A 16,400-nucleotide genomic window follows, 5' to 3' on the forward strand; every position below is an offset into this window, starting at 1 on the left:
TTAATAATAATAATAATAATAATAATAATAATAATAATAATAAAGTTTATTAATGTGTCATGTGTACATAATACACCTGGCCATTACTGGCCTAAAAGACATCTAAAATTATACAATCAATAAAATACATAAATAAAATATTATAACTAACAATATCTTCATATGTATACAGAAACCCCATCCACCCACCACCCTTCCCCATGCCCCACTCCCCAGACACACGGACATATACTATCATGTAGGATCAACCTAGTCACCAGTTCACACACCTTAGCACCCCCCTCCCCCCCCCCCCCCCCCCCCCAAACCCCCACCCCCTAACCCCCATTATACATGTCCCAGATCAGCGAGTTACAGTAATCCAACTCGGTCACTCAATTACACACATTATTGAATAAGACCCCCACACATTCAATCATGCATAAGTTCAACCGTGTTAATCAACCATTCTGTATTCAATCTGCTCACCCTTCCTAGCACACACCCATATACGCCCCAAGTCACACCATGTCATACAGTCATGCATATACTTTAACCCAGTCATTCTGTTTATCCCCAATCCTCTGTCTGTCTGTCGTATTTCAAAATTTCTACTTAGTCACCTTCTCTCACAAATAATATACAATATATGAACACAGAATTATACATAAGGATATTGTTCACTAAAAACAGGTATTTTTATATTATAATAAGACACAGCAGTGTTATTTTCACGGGTCTGTTGAATAAACTCCCAGCGCTACGGTCAATGTATCTTCTACTTGATCCTTGATACATCATTTTAGTTCAACGTACAAAGGAGCACTGATCTAAAGCAATTCCGCGGGAGTAGTTGTTACCTGTGCATTACTGTATTTTCCCAGTGAGTACCCGGATGATATAGCAGAAATCTAGACTTGTTCGCGACCTGTGCTCGCCATTCGTAAGCGCATTTTTATTGATAGTAGAAGGACGTATGGTCACATTGATCAATAAAAATGAAATACAGTTTTGGAAATGTAGGTATATTAGTGGGGAGCATCGGTAATGGTGATGCAGTTTTGATAAGTCACGTGCTTGGTAATTGTGCGATCTTCGCGTACACTATTTTGACTTGCAACACAAAGTAAATATTTCATCTGAACATTGCTTATTTTACCGTGTGTATATGTTTACATTCAAAATGTAAACAGATTTCACTAAGGAAATTTATTAAACGCCTAAATATTCAGTTTATTTTACAAATTAACTGAAAAATATGTCCATCTTTATTGATATGATAATGAATTCCAAATATTTGTTTATGTTTAATATCATCACCAAGTACAGTTCTGTATTGTTTGGCTTCTTTTCTTAGCATAATTAATATATTGTGATGTGTTTAAGCTCTTTTGATCGTCTTTATCATTTTTAGTCAGTCGGTTAAATAAATGAATAGATTATTCAGTCAAATTGTAAAATGACTGAAATATTTAGATATTTAATAAATTGCCTGAGTGAATCATATTTTACACATGACTGTAACATATACACGCTTACAAAAGAAAATACTTGTGAAAACAACGTCTATCGCGCATCGAAAAACTTCCCAACCAAACGGAAAGGAACAAGAATGATTCTGTTCAAAGCTGCAGCGAATGAATGAAAACAAAATGCAAATATCATTATTACAACCTACCAAAGTTATAATGTATCCGGGAATATCAACATAAAGAAACAATATCCATTGCGTCTGCCGCTGTACAAAAATACTTATTCGATGTCAAATGTCTATGTGAGAATCAAAAAACTTTAATAATAATTATTTGGAAACAATATTTGGAATATATATGAAATATATTAAAATATTTAAATATATCGTTTTTAAACGTTATTTAAATGTATCGAATATTATAACCCGTGTTTGTTTCTTAACTGATCACTTAGTTTGTTTCAATTGTTTCACATAGGTGCCAAGTTAGCTGAGAAAGCCCACGTGACAACTATTTTATAATGTCCACGGTTCTTAAAAACATACATTGAGTTAGATAACAATGAACAACCAGTCAATGTATTATCGGTTACCCTTTGAACAAAGTATGTTGTTTTTACATCTGTACTTCACGCCATGATATGAGTGTATTCCCTAGGTTTATTAAACCTACCTTCACATGTAAACACTTACTTTTGACATATCCACTGTGCAAGATAACAGTAATTAATCAATCAGCGTATTTCCAGTTGACCCTTTGATGTCTGGGAATGATCAGTTGATTTACCAAAAAAAGTAAAGCAACTGATCATACATCTCTTGCTGGGCTGCCACGTGCATATCACATAACTCACATTCCACCTCACTTCAAACCTGGATTTAGATTGAATAATTACCCCAGGTCGAGAAAGACCAAATTTGAACCTTTATCGGGTAATCTGAGGTGTGCTACAACTAAGTATACATGTTATAAATTCATTAACTGAGCAGCAAGTGAATTACGACAAATACACAAGTGTAGGGTTATACCAGAAAATGTGGATGACAACAAGGGAGTAGTAATTGTATCATCCACGCAATCCGAAATCCGCAAATGCTTTCGCTCAGGGATACTTTTTTATTATTAAACTGTAACCATCAGGGGTATTTCCAAATAACGACATCCGATGAGCTTTCGCCGTTATTTGTCTGTTTGTTTAGGCTGAAGAAATTAATCACAATGCGCCCTTTGTCGAAATCTTCATAGATCACGGGTAACCAATCAGTTTTCAAAAATGCGTAAGTTTATTTAGCTGTCCTTGCAGACTGGTAGCCCAGTCTCTTGTCACGCTCGGTTGCGTTAACGAGCAAATTGACTCACGACAGCTAGTAAGCCCAAGCGGAAATCCAAAGGTCGTATTACCTGAAGAATCAACCTTCATTTGAGAAATATCTACTGCTCTCGAAATCAATATTTCTCCCAATACTAAAAGTCAGAACTTTCTAACCAAGGATTACCAGTTGAAACTGGTCGACTGCTGAACATTCCAAGGGAAGACAGCCAGTGTCCACTCTGTGATTCTATCGCTGTGGGAAATGAATTGCATTATTTATTCCGATGTGAAGCTTTTCACCAACGGCGATATGAACACTTAAATAAGCAATATCTTAAGTTTCCAAACATTTAAGAAAATTATGACCACTAACAGTGTAAGAAATCTAAAAGGCCTATCTAAATTCCTTACCAGTGTGTACAATACAATTGGTAATTTGTATTAGTATCCACGTATCCTATTTTTATTATTTTTGTTAAATTGTACATAATAAAAATTGTAGATAATTGTATGTCATGTTATTCTAAGAATAAATGAGTTTGAGTTTGAGTCCGACACCCGAGAAGAAGCCAGAGATTAGTGCCCCTTTTTGAATAGTTTACAATCATGTGTTTTAGGGTTAGCTGTATTGGCTTAAACGTATTTTTATTTCAAAAGCAATCTGGATCGGTAAACAAGCAAAACTTGCTTATGTAATACCTCTCCAGGTAACAACTTAACAACAGCTGGATATATATAAGAGAGTGATGAACATAAACATACAAAATGCACAAATGAAATACACGATCCGCGAAGCCAATACACTGAAGCAAGTGGTGTCTGTGAAATAAGGTAATGCAGTTTTCCTTTACTACATGCATAAAATTAAGCTACTCAAACCTTTTGCTTTTGACAATAATGTCGTGAACTGGTTTAAGAAGAGTCATGTTCGTAGAACTGCTTAACCACTGCAATGTAATATCATTTTTAGACCATACCCATGTGTGTAGAAATACACAGTGTTTCTGATATTATCGTATTTTTTGACAGTTATAGAAAAAGTTAAATGCATCTTCAAGGTGATATCCATAAGTGCAGTCTGGTATGTCTGATACATGTCGTCTAAACTTATCAGCGTTTAAGTCACTGCAGCCGAGCCTAAGGCGACAGTGGACAATTTGGCATGATCTATGAAAATATTTGAAGTCAAAATTATTAATAATTGCATCAGAAATTAAGGATTTGATTTCTTTTAATGAGCGAGCATTAGTTACTTCATCGGATAGAGGGCTCCGCAGGTTGATCATATCAAGAAGAAATGTTTAAGCATAGGTCTGTGTTCTATATTTGATTGTTTGTATGTTGAATCTATTTCTAAGGTTATATTTGCTGTTATCAGAGAATTGAATATACACTTTTCAAATATTTTGGCTAAGCAACTTGTGAGTGCTACAGGTCTATAATTTGAGCATTCATGTTCATCGCTGACACTGACACCGCATCGGCCCGGCAGTGGACTTGACACAGTTATTTGCGCACCGATTATATAACTCCTACAGAGAGGGTGGGGTGGTTGTTCAAAGCGAAACGGACGACCCCTTCTGTTATCTAATAAATGCTGTGCGGCGCCTTTGATCTTGCCTCCAACCATACACCATATAGTAGTAAACGACGATCAGGATGGCCTGGAAATAAACACAATTCTGTCTGCCCAGTGTATCCACAATTAACTAGAATGCTTCATATCCACAAATATATATAGAAAATAGATATTTGCCCACAGCAAATATTCATTTGCTTAATTGCATCAGTTTGGTTTATCAGAACATGTACAATGCTTTCTTACGCTTGGTGAGGCATACTGAAATTGAACATTAGGATAACGTCAGCAGGGATAAAAGAGGTCATACCAAAGAACTTTATTTACAAGTGGAAAAGTCAGACATTCCGATCAACCACTACAAGGCCCGGCCGGAACTCAAGGTTGACCAGATCAACACCCCAAAGGTACATCTCTACGCCAAACAAGGAGTCCCTTTCGTCATGGTGCACAAGAAGTGGGGAAAGGACATCGAGTACGACATCACAAACTACACAGACTTGTACCACTTCTTCCAGAGAAGTGGCGTAAGGACCTCAAACCACTTCGTCGCCAATACCGCCGCCCACCTTGCCAAGAGTCTCTACCAGAATCCCGACCCCCAGGATGAGAAGCTGACCAAGAGACTACTACAAGGATACCGCCGCTAGACTTCTAGCCACACACGCTCGCCAGCCGACGCCGTGCCATCCCACGCTCCCCCCCCCCCGCCCTCCCCCCCCCCCCCCCCCCCCCCCCCACCCCCCCACACACACTTCTTTTTACGCTTTTTTTACCCTAATAGTATAAGTACTTCCCCGTGTGCGAGATAGGCTTAAGTCGGAAAGCGCACGTTAAATCTCCGAGATACCTATCTACCAGAACTTTATTTGCTGTTCTGGTCATACATAAATATATGTAAGTTACGTACATGGGGAGGCTAGATTATTTACAGCTTACAGCAATATAGTGCAAATATTATGTTCAATGAAAGAAGGGGCGGTCGGGTAGCCTAGTGGTTAAAGCGTTCGCTCGTCACGCCGAAGACCCGGGTTCGATTCCCGACATGGGTACAATGTGTGAAGCCCATTTCTGGTGTCCCCCGCCGTGATATTGCTGGAATATTGCTAAAAGCGGCGTAAAACCATACTCACTCACTCACTCACTCAATAAAAGAAAACGTTGATAGATCTATAACACACTTTTTTACTATTAAACAAACTGTGGACTTTTAAGACATTTTCGCTTATTGTAATAACATCTAGCTAACAAATCTGAAATCCACAAGCATAGTTGCTGTCAAACCTAAAAAACATATTCAGAGAGGTCAGTTTTGACTTGCCAAGCACCTTAAGGTGAGTTTTTTTTTAAACTGTCAAAAGCGATTGTCCCTTCAATCCTAGTATATGGCTGGAAGCTGTCTCTCGGACTGTTATGAGTTATGATGTATTTTATGATATTACTGGGGAATGTTCAAATTAGTTACTGTCATTTAATCCAACGTTCTAACTGTCAACTGTCTCAACAGGACCATAGGTTTGGTTATATATCTCCTCCCTGTCTCTATGTCTTAAGTTGTTAATCGGTAACTGCAGTCCAAATGTATCAACTTATTCATCTATTGTTGCAAACTTGAGTGATTTAAACATATCTAATTGATCATGAACTACTCAGTCAGTCAAGCACCTGTATCAGAAATGTAAAACCAGCCATGTTTCATGTAGTCCCAATATCACTGAAAAATGCCGATGTAACGTGACATATAAATTTACTCACAGACAATATATTTCGTGAGAGTGAAGCACAATTTTATTAAAGTTTTATTAACAATTTCATAAACTATAATAATATTAATATTAAAATTCATCATCACTTGCCAAGTAATGTCCCCATTTGGGAGATGTCACATATAAACAAGGATTCGAACTAAGTTTGATCGTCTTTGACACTGAGGTTTATCCCCACTTTGCCAGCAAACTGCAGAAGATTAACAGTGAGTGACTGAGCATCGTTTCTATGTTTATACAAGAAAGTCATGCCAAAAACGCTCACAGTAGTTAGTGAGTAAACGCACGACCTGTCATGACCTGGTTGAGTGACTTCCTCCAATCAACGTGAAAGGATTACCCACAGAGAAAGAAAGGATTAAAGTCACCCATAAATCTTATCCTAACGTAGTACTCCAACTTCTAAATGCCTCTCAAAGGAGGATTAAAATCCTAAAGATATCCTATCTACGTGGTATAGGTACTCACAACCTCTAATAATAAACTGTTACGTTTGGTATCCCCAGCAATACTCACTATGGTCATTGGGCAAATGTAAAAATCACAAACCCTAACGAGATTCTGTCTACATGGTCACACCCGGTGATTGTGAAGATCTCAAATTCTATCAACAGTCAGACAGCATGGCTGTTCATATTCATTTACAACATCCTCTTATAATTAGTAAAAAAGTGTCCCACACAAAACCTTCTTTTATTTATTCTTTTAAAATACAAAACAGAAAGTGGGGTGTGGGGAAATGGGACATATTCCTTAATGGCGAACATTTACCAACCCGCGACAATCGTGTCAACACCGGGGTTTCCCCTAGCAATAAACTCGCATCTAAATTCACTACTATTCTACTGTCGGCTAGCCACAATGGCTAGACTGGACCCTAGTGGAATGGTTCATGCCATAAAAGTCTAGCAACCGAGCACTAATTAAGACGGGCCGACCTTGTTGGACGGTCTGGTGAACACAGCTCAATGGCCGCTCATTAACTCAAATTTCACATCTCACTGTTTTGTTTTATCTCACTATTCATTTGATAAATTTGTCAACTTCAACTGGAACCCGGTCCCGTGTTACACGCGTGGCACACGCGTGTGCAACGGGTTGCACACGCGCTACACACCCGTTGCACACCCGTGTCCAACGGGTGTGCACCCCGTGTGCAACCCGTTGAGCACCCGTGTCACATGCGTGTTACACGCGTTCTGAACGCGTGTTAGGGGAATGAACTTTTAGGCAGTAGTGTATGTATGCTGAGTTCCGTTCCATGCATTTTTTTGTGATTTATGAATTGTTGTCAAAACGTTTGTAAATGCAAGTGTGTTTGACATTGGCAGTGGTTTGTGGCATATGAATCATACTATTTAAGTAATATACATCCCAACCACCGACATTTCGCCCTTGTTTGGTAATCATTATATATCTTTATGTTACAATTTTTAAGACAATAATGGTTATTGAGGCTATAACATTGTATGTACATGTATTACAGTTACTGTGAGAAAGGACAAAGCTTCAGTGGATCATATAAAATCTTTTGACCATCGACTGCCTCCTGTAAAAGCGGTTGATGACAGTTTTGACAGAATCCAAAGTCACGTCTTCAAAGAAAGTTTGTTTAAATCCTACAGTTCTATATTCATAAAAGTTATAGAAAAGAAACAGGAATAATAATTACCAAGTAAACTAAGCGGGAAAAGAAAGTATAGGGTGCGCAATTTGTAATTTTCCTAAAAACTAGTGGAAAGTGGGAATATGACTGCCCAGGAAAAGGGACCACAAAACACCTCACCTGAACGCACCACCTTTGACGGCGCTCGTGCGGTTTCAGGTTTTCCTGCCTATGGCATAAACTGCACGTGCATGTTAGCTGTATAAATGTGTTCGTCTGCAGGGGATAACCACACGTGATAAAAGCACACAAAAGAAATGCCACGACTGTCACAGGAGCAGAGAGAGCCTTCGGTATGGCCGAAATGGGGCAACACAGGTCCAAATTGCCAGAAGGTTTGGTTGTACACCATTGACAGTAGCAAGGCTGATTCAACGGTAGAGGCAGACAGGGAGGACACAGGGCAGGCCTCGAAACGGACGACCCCGAATGACAACACCATTGGAAGACGGTCAGATACGGCTCATTCACCTGCGAAACAGATTCGTAACGGCGACGGCGATGGCAGCAACAGCGTTGGGACATCCCATTAGCCAACGTACAGTACTACGACGACTTCCTGCTGCTGGAATCCGAGCGTATCGTCCTTTCCGAGGAATGGTACTGACTGCTCATCATCGACGCCTGAGACTGCGATGGGCGTGGCAGGTTCGACGGTGGCAAGTGAGAAATTGGCGTCGAGTGCTGGTCTTGTTTCGAAATGATGGCAGAGAACGAGTTTATCGACGCAGAGGGAAACGTTTGGCTCTGGCGTGTATTCGAGAGGTCCATCCATTCGGCGGGGGAGGTGTCATTGTGTGGGGCGGTATTTGTGGAGATCAGAAGACTGATTTGGTGATTATACAGGGAAACCTGAACACTGAGCAGTACAGAGACCAAGTGTTGCAGCCAGTTGTGCTTCCGTTCTTACAAAACCAACAGCAGGGGACATTGTTTCAACACGACAATGCCAGGCTCCATACAGCAAGACTGGCTCGGAACTTTCTAAACCAGCAGAACGTTGACGTTTTGCCCTGGCCTGTCCACTCACCCGATATGAATCCTATTGAACATCTGTGGGACCATCTTGACAGACAGATTAGAGCACGCCATCAGCCTCCCGACAACAGACAAGAATTGCAGCAGGCCCCAAGAGATGAGTGACAACGGATTCCAGTCCACGTCATCAGAAGACTGCTGCATCGATGAGGCGGGGTATCACAGCATGCATTGAGGCAGCTAGAGGTCATACATACTATTGAAGGCAACTGTGTCGACAATGAACTTGTCCTGTGTCTGACAATTTTTTGGTGACATTTCAGACAACTTTTGAAAATGAAATTTCTTACCCCACCATTGTTCACCTTGAGCTTACAAAACATGTGATTGCACAATTTCATTCAAACTGTGGTTGATCAATCATTTGCTACCCCTCCCTAGATTAAATTATAATTCACAACAAAACCTCTTCTTGTAATTTTTTTATCGATCATGGAACTCGACCTATACTTTCTTTTGCCGCCCAGTTCATTAACATCTGTATATGCGTTACGTTTGAAAAGGACCCTTAATGTGTATGCCATAACTGTTTCAGACACGCTTGCTCTCTACCCGACAGTGGCGGAGAAACATCACCTAACACGTCTTCTCAAACTTCGCCTAGCTGCCACTCATACTGCTGGCCTGGCATATATTGCGAAGAATCTTGCCATATCCACCAACCTGGTTGCAAAGCCCAAACCTGATAATGTACTATTCGACATATGTTTGATTACTCAAACAAAACCAACTGTTATTCTTAGTATTGTGAAAGATCCTAATGCAGATTTAACAGCATCAAGACGATATAACCTATCACTTGCTAAAGCAGTGACTGATACCATAAGAAGGTTTACTGATGAACAATTCTGTTCTATGTATGGGTTAATCAATGAATCAACACTGGCAGATCAACGTTCCTTTGATGAAGCTCTACTGAAGATAAAGGCGGAAGTATCAAGAATATGTGTACCTGATTCACTGTCCATGTCGATGCAGAAATATGAAAAGGTTGGGCGAGCTTTTCTTATGTCGATGGGTGTTACAAGGTTTGTTACAGATGAAACCGGTGAAATATCCACAGCCTTGTGGCTTCTAACTTTTGACCAGTTCTTGGTACTTACGGAAAACATTGACAGAAACGAGGTGCATGTGCCCGCAAAGTATCATTCTGGTATCCATGTATTGATGAGAGAAGTGGCATCTCGACTAGAAAAAGGAGCGCCAACGCTTTTGTTGCATTCGAGTAACAAGAATGTTGAATTGGCGAGGTAAATTGGTTTCTTTGTATTTATCATTTTGTTACCTGCGTTAGTTTGGTAATCTAAGATGACATTGATTAGATCTGTTCGGGACATTCTTTATATTTTGTCTACTTATTTGCATTATGTAACAAATGTTATATTTTGGATAACACTTTCTTAGTAAGACCGCCTCCGTGGTCTAATGGTAGAGCGTCCGCCCGGAGAGCGGAAGGTCCGGAGTTCGATCCTCAGGCGCGTCATACCAAAAGACGTTAAAAGATGGTACTTGTTGTTACCCTGTCTGGCGTTCGGCATTAAGGGGGTAAAAAAAGACCGGTATACTGTCTCTGAGTGGGGTATTCATGGTAAACTGCGGCATGGTGTCTCAGTGTGCTAGCACTATAAATCAGCATCAGTCTGGACTAGTACAAGCAGCCACACACACATACATGTACACGTCCATTTCACCTCACCTCACCTTTCTTAGTAAAGTACAGATTCTCGTATTTAGGGGGGTTGAGCCCCATCCAGGATTCGAACCCACACTGCCAGAGTGAGGCACCTAATCAGCAGCACACAAAGTCAGCGATCTAACCATCTCAGCCACCGAGACTTCAACAAAAAATGAAAGCCCGACAACTGGTGGTCTAGATCATGTAGTTTGTGTACCCCTCTGACATGTGTAAACTGGCACGGCTCCCATGGCCGAAAGCTATAAACACACAAATGTCATTTAGAAAGTGGTCAAATATAACAAATGTTATAGTTAGAGTAAAGTACGAGAATCTGTACTTTACTGAGAGATTGTTATCCCAAATTCAACATTTGTTACATTTGACCACTTTCTAAATGGCATTTGAGTTCATATTTTCATTATTTTGTTGTTGTTTTTCTAGACGAATGTCCGTTTGCTCTTACATGTGTGACCTTGATGAATTCCAACAAGATCGCAACAAACAAATTCATGTTCTTCTGAATGTGGACAACATCGTGACGGATTGCACACAAAGGGACATTGCGCCGCTGATGACACATAATCCAAATATATGGTATTTTGAGGATGAAGGTGAACAATTAATATATTAGTCTACATACTAATATGTTGCATAGTATTGAACCAGTATGCATTGAACATTGTCTGTTTGAACAAACTTCTTAAATATTCATATTACGTATCGGGAATAACTATAACTTTCTTATTTTTCTTCTTTTCTTATTTTTCTCCTGACATTTTTGACACCTTGTATGAAAAGAATACTTCATCTATTATTCCGATACGTCTAGAGGTTTTGATGTTATAAAAGGTACGAGTAATCTGAGCGTGCGACTAAATGGATCAGGCTAGGTGATCTGGGTGATTGTATGCCATCGCGCCTATTATTTATAATGTAAGAGCTCTACTTGAGTATACCCTACATTTATGCTGTAATGGTAACACTATTCAAGGGAAGACCTACCATTTGCAGGTCGACGTTGATACGACCAATAATCCAAATGAAACCTTACTGATATAACTGTCTCTGTAGCGCCATCATGTAAGCGGTGAAACACACAATAACTCGGCATGACATTACGTTAATATGACAAAATAGCACAAAACAAATCTGGTAAATCGAAAAGTGTAATTTCGCGACAAGGGGGTCGTTACTATTAAACTGATGACGCCCTTTAGACCCCCGACACTTCGAGAACTTAGCACTCACACATCGTTTTCAGCTGCAGAACTGAAGAGTGATGTCAAAATAAGACTTTAATCGTCTGTCAAAAACCCTGATGTTATTACAGGCGATATTGGCGCAATACATTGTTTCCTAGTTATTGAGATTCTGCTTGCTATTCATGTATAGCAGGTAATGTGTTTCGCATAGTCGTAGTGATACCTACAATGACAACACTACCCAGGAATTGCGAACATATTTGGAGCAACGTTATGCTTTAAAAGAAGGGAGATAAATCAACGTTTAATCTCCAGCATGCCCCGTGGGTGGCGTGCATAAAGTGCTCTCCACATGGGTGCGTATAGTGAAAGTTAAATTAAATAAACAGAATTGAACCAGTTAACTAAATTACTTAACTTGAAAAACATATTCTAATGAACCTATGGTTAACCTCATATCAAATACCATTCTTCATCACACTCAATAAGTGTTTTGTACAATAGCAACATGTCTATGTACTCTTTCAACATGCAGTTCAAGTGTGTTTGCTCACATGCAATAAAGTGGGTTAATTGTTTGCAGAAACGGACAGCCTGCAAGAAGAGGTGACATGCAATTTGATGGGCGGCTAATATTGGCCGCAGGCTGCAGTTACTGAAGGAGCGTCTCTAATTGACAGTAAGGTTGGTGTTGTTGGTGGAGTTGTCAGTAAACTTAGCGATTTAAGTGTGAAAAGATACAGAAAAAGATACAGTTCTCAACGGTAAGAAACAGAAAGTTGAGCAGGAAGCAGTAAGAACGATCAACGCCTCATATTCCTCATGTACATAGAAGACTAGTCTTGATGGGAAATCGGACGGGTTCTGTGCTGCCGCTACTGGCGTAACGAAAAAGATGGATCTACTTCCGCCTGTCCTCACTGACCTTAACATTACAGCATTAAGATTGACAAGAAACCCTCTTGACAAGTTGCTGAACAGATGAGGGCAATGAGACCAAAAGTACGCAATCAAAAAAACGTTTAATAATGGTTTTGGCCCAAAAAGGCTTTCGTACAAAAGGGATTTGTCATTTTAACAGTGAGAGAATGGGTAAATGATATTTCACATTGCAGCATGCTGATTAGCGCGTTTGTCAAATTGTTCCATTGCTTGCTTTGTTTGCGAACCGAACCATATCAACCGGACGTCATGTAAAAGCATTCTCGCATATTATTCATGTGAATTAATGTTAAAAGTGCCTCGCCAATGCACAGAACATCCAAATTTAATTCACTCGGGCAGATGAACCGTAATTTGTCATAGCTCGCAGGTTGTTCTGTAACAATGTAATATTTGTTCTGATACAAAGTTCATGCACAGAGAGAAAGTGGTCGTCAAGAATGTATAACCATTGCGGTAAACTTTCTCTTGTCCAAATGGTTTGGCCTCTCGTTTTACTTGTTAAATCTAATAGATTTGTGACATTATGTCATGACAGGTTTAGACCTACCAACATGTATGCAGCTATGACATGTCCATTTTTACTATAAACATGATAAAGGCAGATTTACTGCTGTTTATTCCTTATGTAAATATGTAATGTTGATGCTATAAATTATATGAAAATGGTAAATCCCCTGGTTATAGTGGAATACCGACAGAATTATTCTAAAATGCCCCTTCCATATGTATTGAAATGTTACTTTCACTTTTTAATCTCATTTTAAATACTGGTGTTTATTCTAAAGCCTGGTCACTAGGTGTAATTATGCCTCTATTCAAAAAGGCAGTAGAAACAACCCTTCTGATTATAGACCCATCTCTTTACTGGAGTGTTCAGGGAAAATATTTTGTGTAAACCTTTAAATGATTAGGCAGATCAAGATTGTTTATTAGTACCTGAGCAGGCTGGGTTTAGAAAAGGATTTAGAACATCTGATAATGTGTATGTTATCAATGCTTTGATTGAAAAATATCCATTGATACATAAAAGTAGATTCTATTGTGCGTTCATAGATTTTAAGTCAGCGTTCGATTCAGTGTGTAGGACAAGTTTATTTTACAAACTCTGGAAAGGTAATGTTAATGGTAAAATATTTAGAATACTTAAACATATGTATGAAAACGTTAAATCTTGTATATTTGTTAATGGTGGCTACACAGACTTTTTCCATTGCCAGTCAGGTGTACGACAGGGATGTGAGTTATCTCCTTTTCTGGTTTCATTTTTTGGAAATGATATTGTTGATTTTCTTAATTCAGACGGGCAACGTAATATTCAATTTGAAATGATTGAACTTTTTATTCTAATGTTTGCAGATGATATGGTCTTATTCGATAGTAGTGGGGTGGCAAAGACGCCTCGACAAAATGAAGATTTATTGTCATAAATGGAAATTGTCTATTAATATAAGCAAAAGTAAAATTATTGTATTTAGATGTAGTGGTCGTCTTAGAAGATATGAAAAGTTTTGGTTTGGCACTCACATTATAGAAGTGTTCCTACTTATAAATATGTAGGTGTTCATCTTTCATCATCTGGTAGTTGGTACTTTACACAGAAGACACTAGCTCTACAAGTGACAAAATATCTTCTCGCTTTAAAATCAGGCTCAAGGGATTTTATGAAACTTCCTCATAACGTACTTTTACAGATATTTGATGTCAAAATACTACCTGTTCTTCTCTACTGCTCAGAGATACGGGGCTTTCATCTGGCTCAGGATGTCATCAATGTACATGATAGATTCTGTAAGAATATTTTACAATATGTGAGATTTGTCCCCAATATAGTTGCTCGTGGTGAGCTTGGACGTTATTCACTTAAAGTCAATCAACATGTTCGTATTGTCAAATATTGGCATCGACTTGTTTCTCAAAAAACTAATATAATCCTTAGCCATGCTTATTCATATCAATACAACCTGGTAGAAAAAGGAATAAATTGGTGGGCACTAAAGGTAAAACAACTTCTTTATTCATATGGTTTTGGCCATGTTTAGAAAAGTCAAGAAGTAAATCATATTGGTTTTATTGATAACTTTAAAACAAGATGTATTAATATAGATAACCAACAATGGTCTAGCAATTTAAGAACTTACTCAAAATTTTCTTTTTATTCTTGTATTAAGCAATATAATGTATTTGAAAATGATTTAGATTGCATTCCAGTAAGTGCCTATCGTATTGCTTTGAGTAAATTTAGATATTCTGGTCATACTTTGCTAAATGAAAATGGACGGAAGTACAATATGCCTAGAGCTGAGAGACTATGTCCATTTTGCGTAACATCAGAAGTGGAATCTGAATATATCATTTTTGTTTACAATGTCCACACTATGACAGTTTGAGACGTAAGATTCTACCTGATTATTTTTACACAATGTTACTTTTGATAAATTTGTAACACTCTGTACAGCAAAAACCCCATGCATAATTAATGCTTTAGCTAAATTTATATTTCTTGCTTTTAAAATGCGTAATAACTTTCTCATTGGCGCTGAAATTGTCTAACTCTGATATCATGTATTGTATAATGGGCCGGTGGCCCCTTTACTGAAATAAATCTCTCTCTCACCCCATCTCTTCTATTGGTATAGAAAATGTTCCCTAAAGAATTCATGCAGTAGTTTTCAGACACAAGGTCGCACAAAAAAAAGAAGGACAGAATTCCTTCGTACAACAACAAACACCAGTGCCTTTAGGTCGGGGGTATAATAACAGTCTGAACCAGATTATCCAGTGATGGATATCATAAGCATCGATCCACGCAATTGGGATTCAAATTTAGTGTTATAATTCAAAGACAACAGTCAATAACATTCAGAGCTCCAGATAAGCTGCGTATCTGCGTGAAATACGCATCAGAAATGCAGAAATACGCAGTAAAATATAATCCAAGCGTATCAAATACGCAACGAACATGGGTAAAAACTAGTGGGTAACAGAAATTTGAATACGCAGATAGAATTACTGATACCCAATGATTTTAAAATGCATGGGTAAAATACCCACAACACCAAAAGTTTATCTGGAGCTCTGATATTATATAGTGTTTATATTCACATTTCATTATTTAAACCCATAATATAGCGTATTCATAAAAGATATGTTAAATGACGTAACATAAACTAAGAGAAGAGTTGAACTCCACACAGTCAACGTTATTCCACTGACACTTAATGGTACAGGTGAACAGCTGGTGGATCTGATGCATATTTCATCCCGCCGATTGCTCGTACAATGTTTAACACATTTGAATGTATCCATCATTCACTGTCATGACAATACATGTAATTAAACATGCTGAAGCACTCTTTTATAATATAATTGCAACACTGCAATAGCATGATACCTTACATTGTAATACAATGACTGCTCCCTTGCTACGTACAACTTAGAAAATGTCATGCTTACACAAAAATGTGAAAATAATGCATTAACACTGACCATGCGGGCAGTACGTTGTTTCTCAAACAATTAATAATCTCAATAACACTGGTTTTATGACATAAATCTTACTATATATGAAGATTTTCCTGCGATAGCGCGCACCTCTACAACGAAAACAGGATACACTATCGCACGTGGCTAAATAATTCAACTTTCCAATAAATGTAAAAAAAATTGACTGACAACAGCTTATGAAATGCCAATAAATCTTAATATTATCTTATATTCATGTTTTCTATACCTGAAGAGTGGATCTCGGCCATGTAACACATCT

At 38.5% G+C, this 16,400-nt stretch overlaps 1 protein-coding gene across 1 annotated transcript in view; it reads left to right on the plus strand.

The window, feature by feature from the left end:
* Nucleotides 1-15,234, plus strand: part of LOC124131268 — a 36,350-nt gene extending 21,116 nt beyond the window's left edge. Inside the window, exons 7-10 of the mRNA XM_048395213.1 lie at nt 7,595-7,714; nt 9,348-10,062; nt 10,932-11,101; nt 12,276-15,234. Of these exons, the coding sequence (XP_048251170.1) occupies nt 7,595-7,714; nt 9,348-10,062; nt 10,932-11,101; nt 12,276-12,325 (1,055 nt within the window). The 3' untranslated portion in view covers nt 12,326-15,234. The remainder of the gene's footprint in view (nt 1-7,594; nt 7,715-9,347; nt 10,063-10,931; nt 11,102-12,275) is intronic.
* Nucleotides 15,235-16,400: the final 1,166 nt, after the last annotated feature.

Source organism: Haliotis rufescens, unplaced genomic scaffold, assembly GCF_023055435.1.
Source record: "Haliotis rufescens isolate VD_foot unplaced genomic scaffold, xgHalRufe1.0.p SCAF_14, whole genome shotgun sequence".
NCBI classification, from domain to species: Eukaryota; Metazoa; Mollusca; class Gastropoda; order Lepetellida; family Haliotidae; genus Haliotis; species Haliotis rufescens.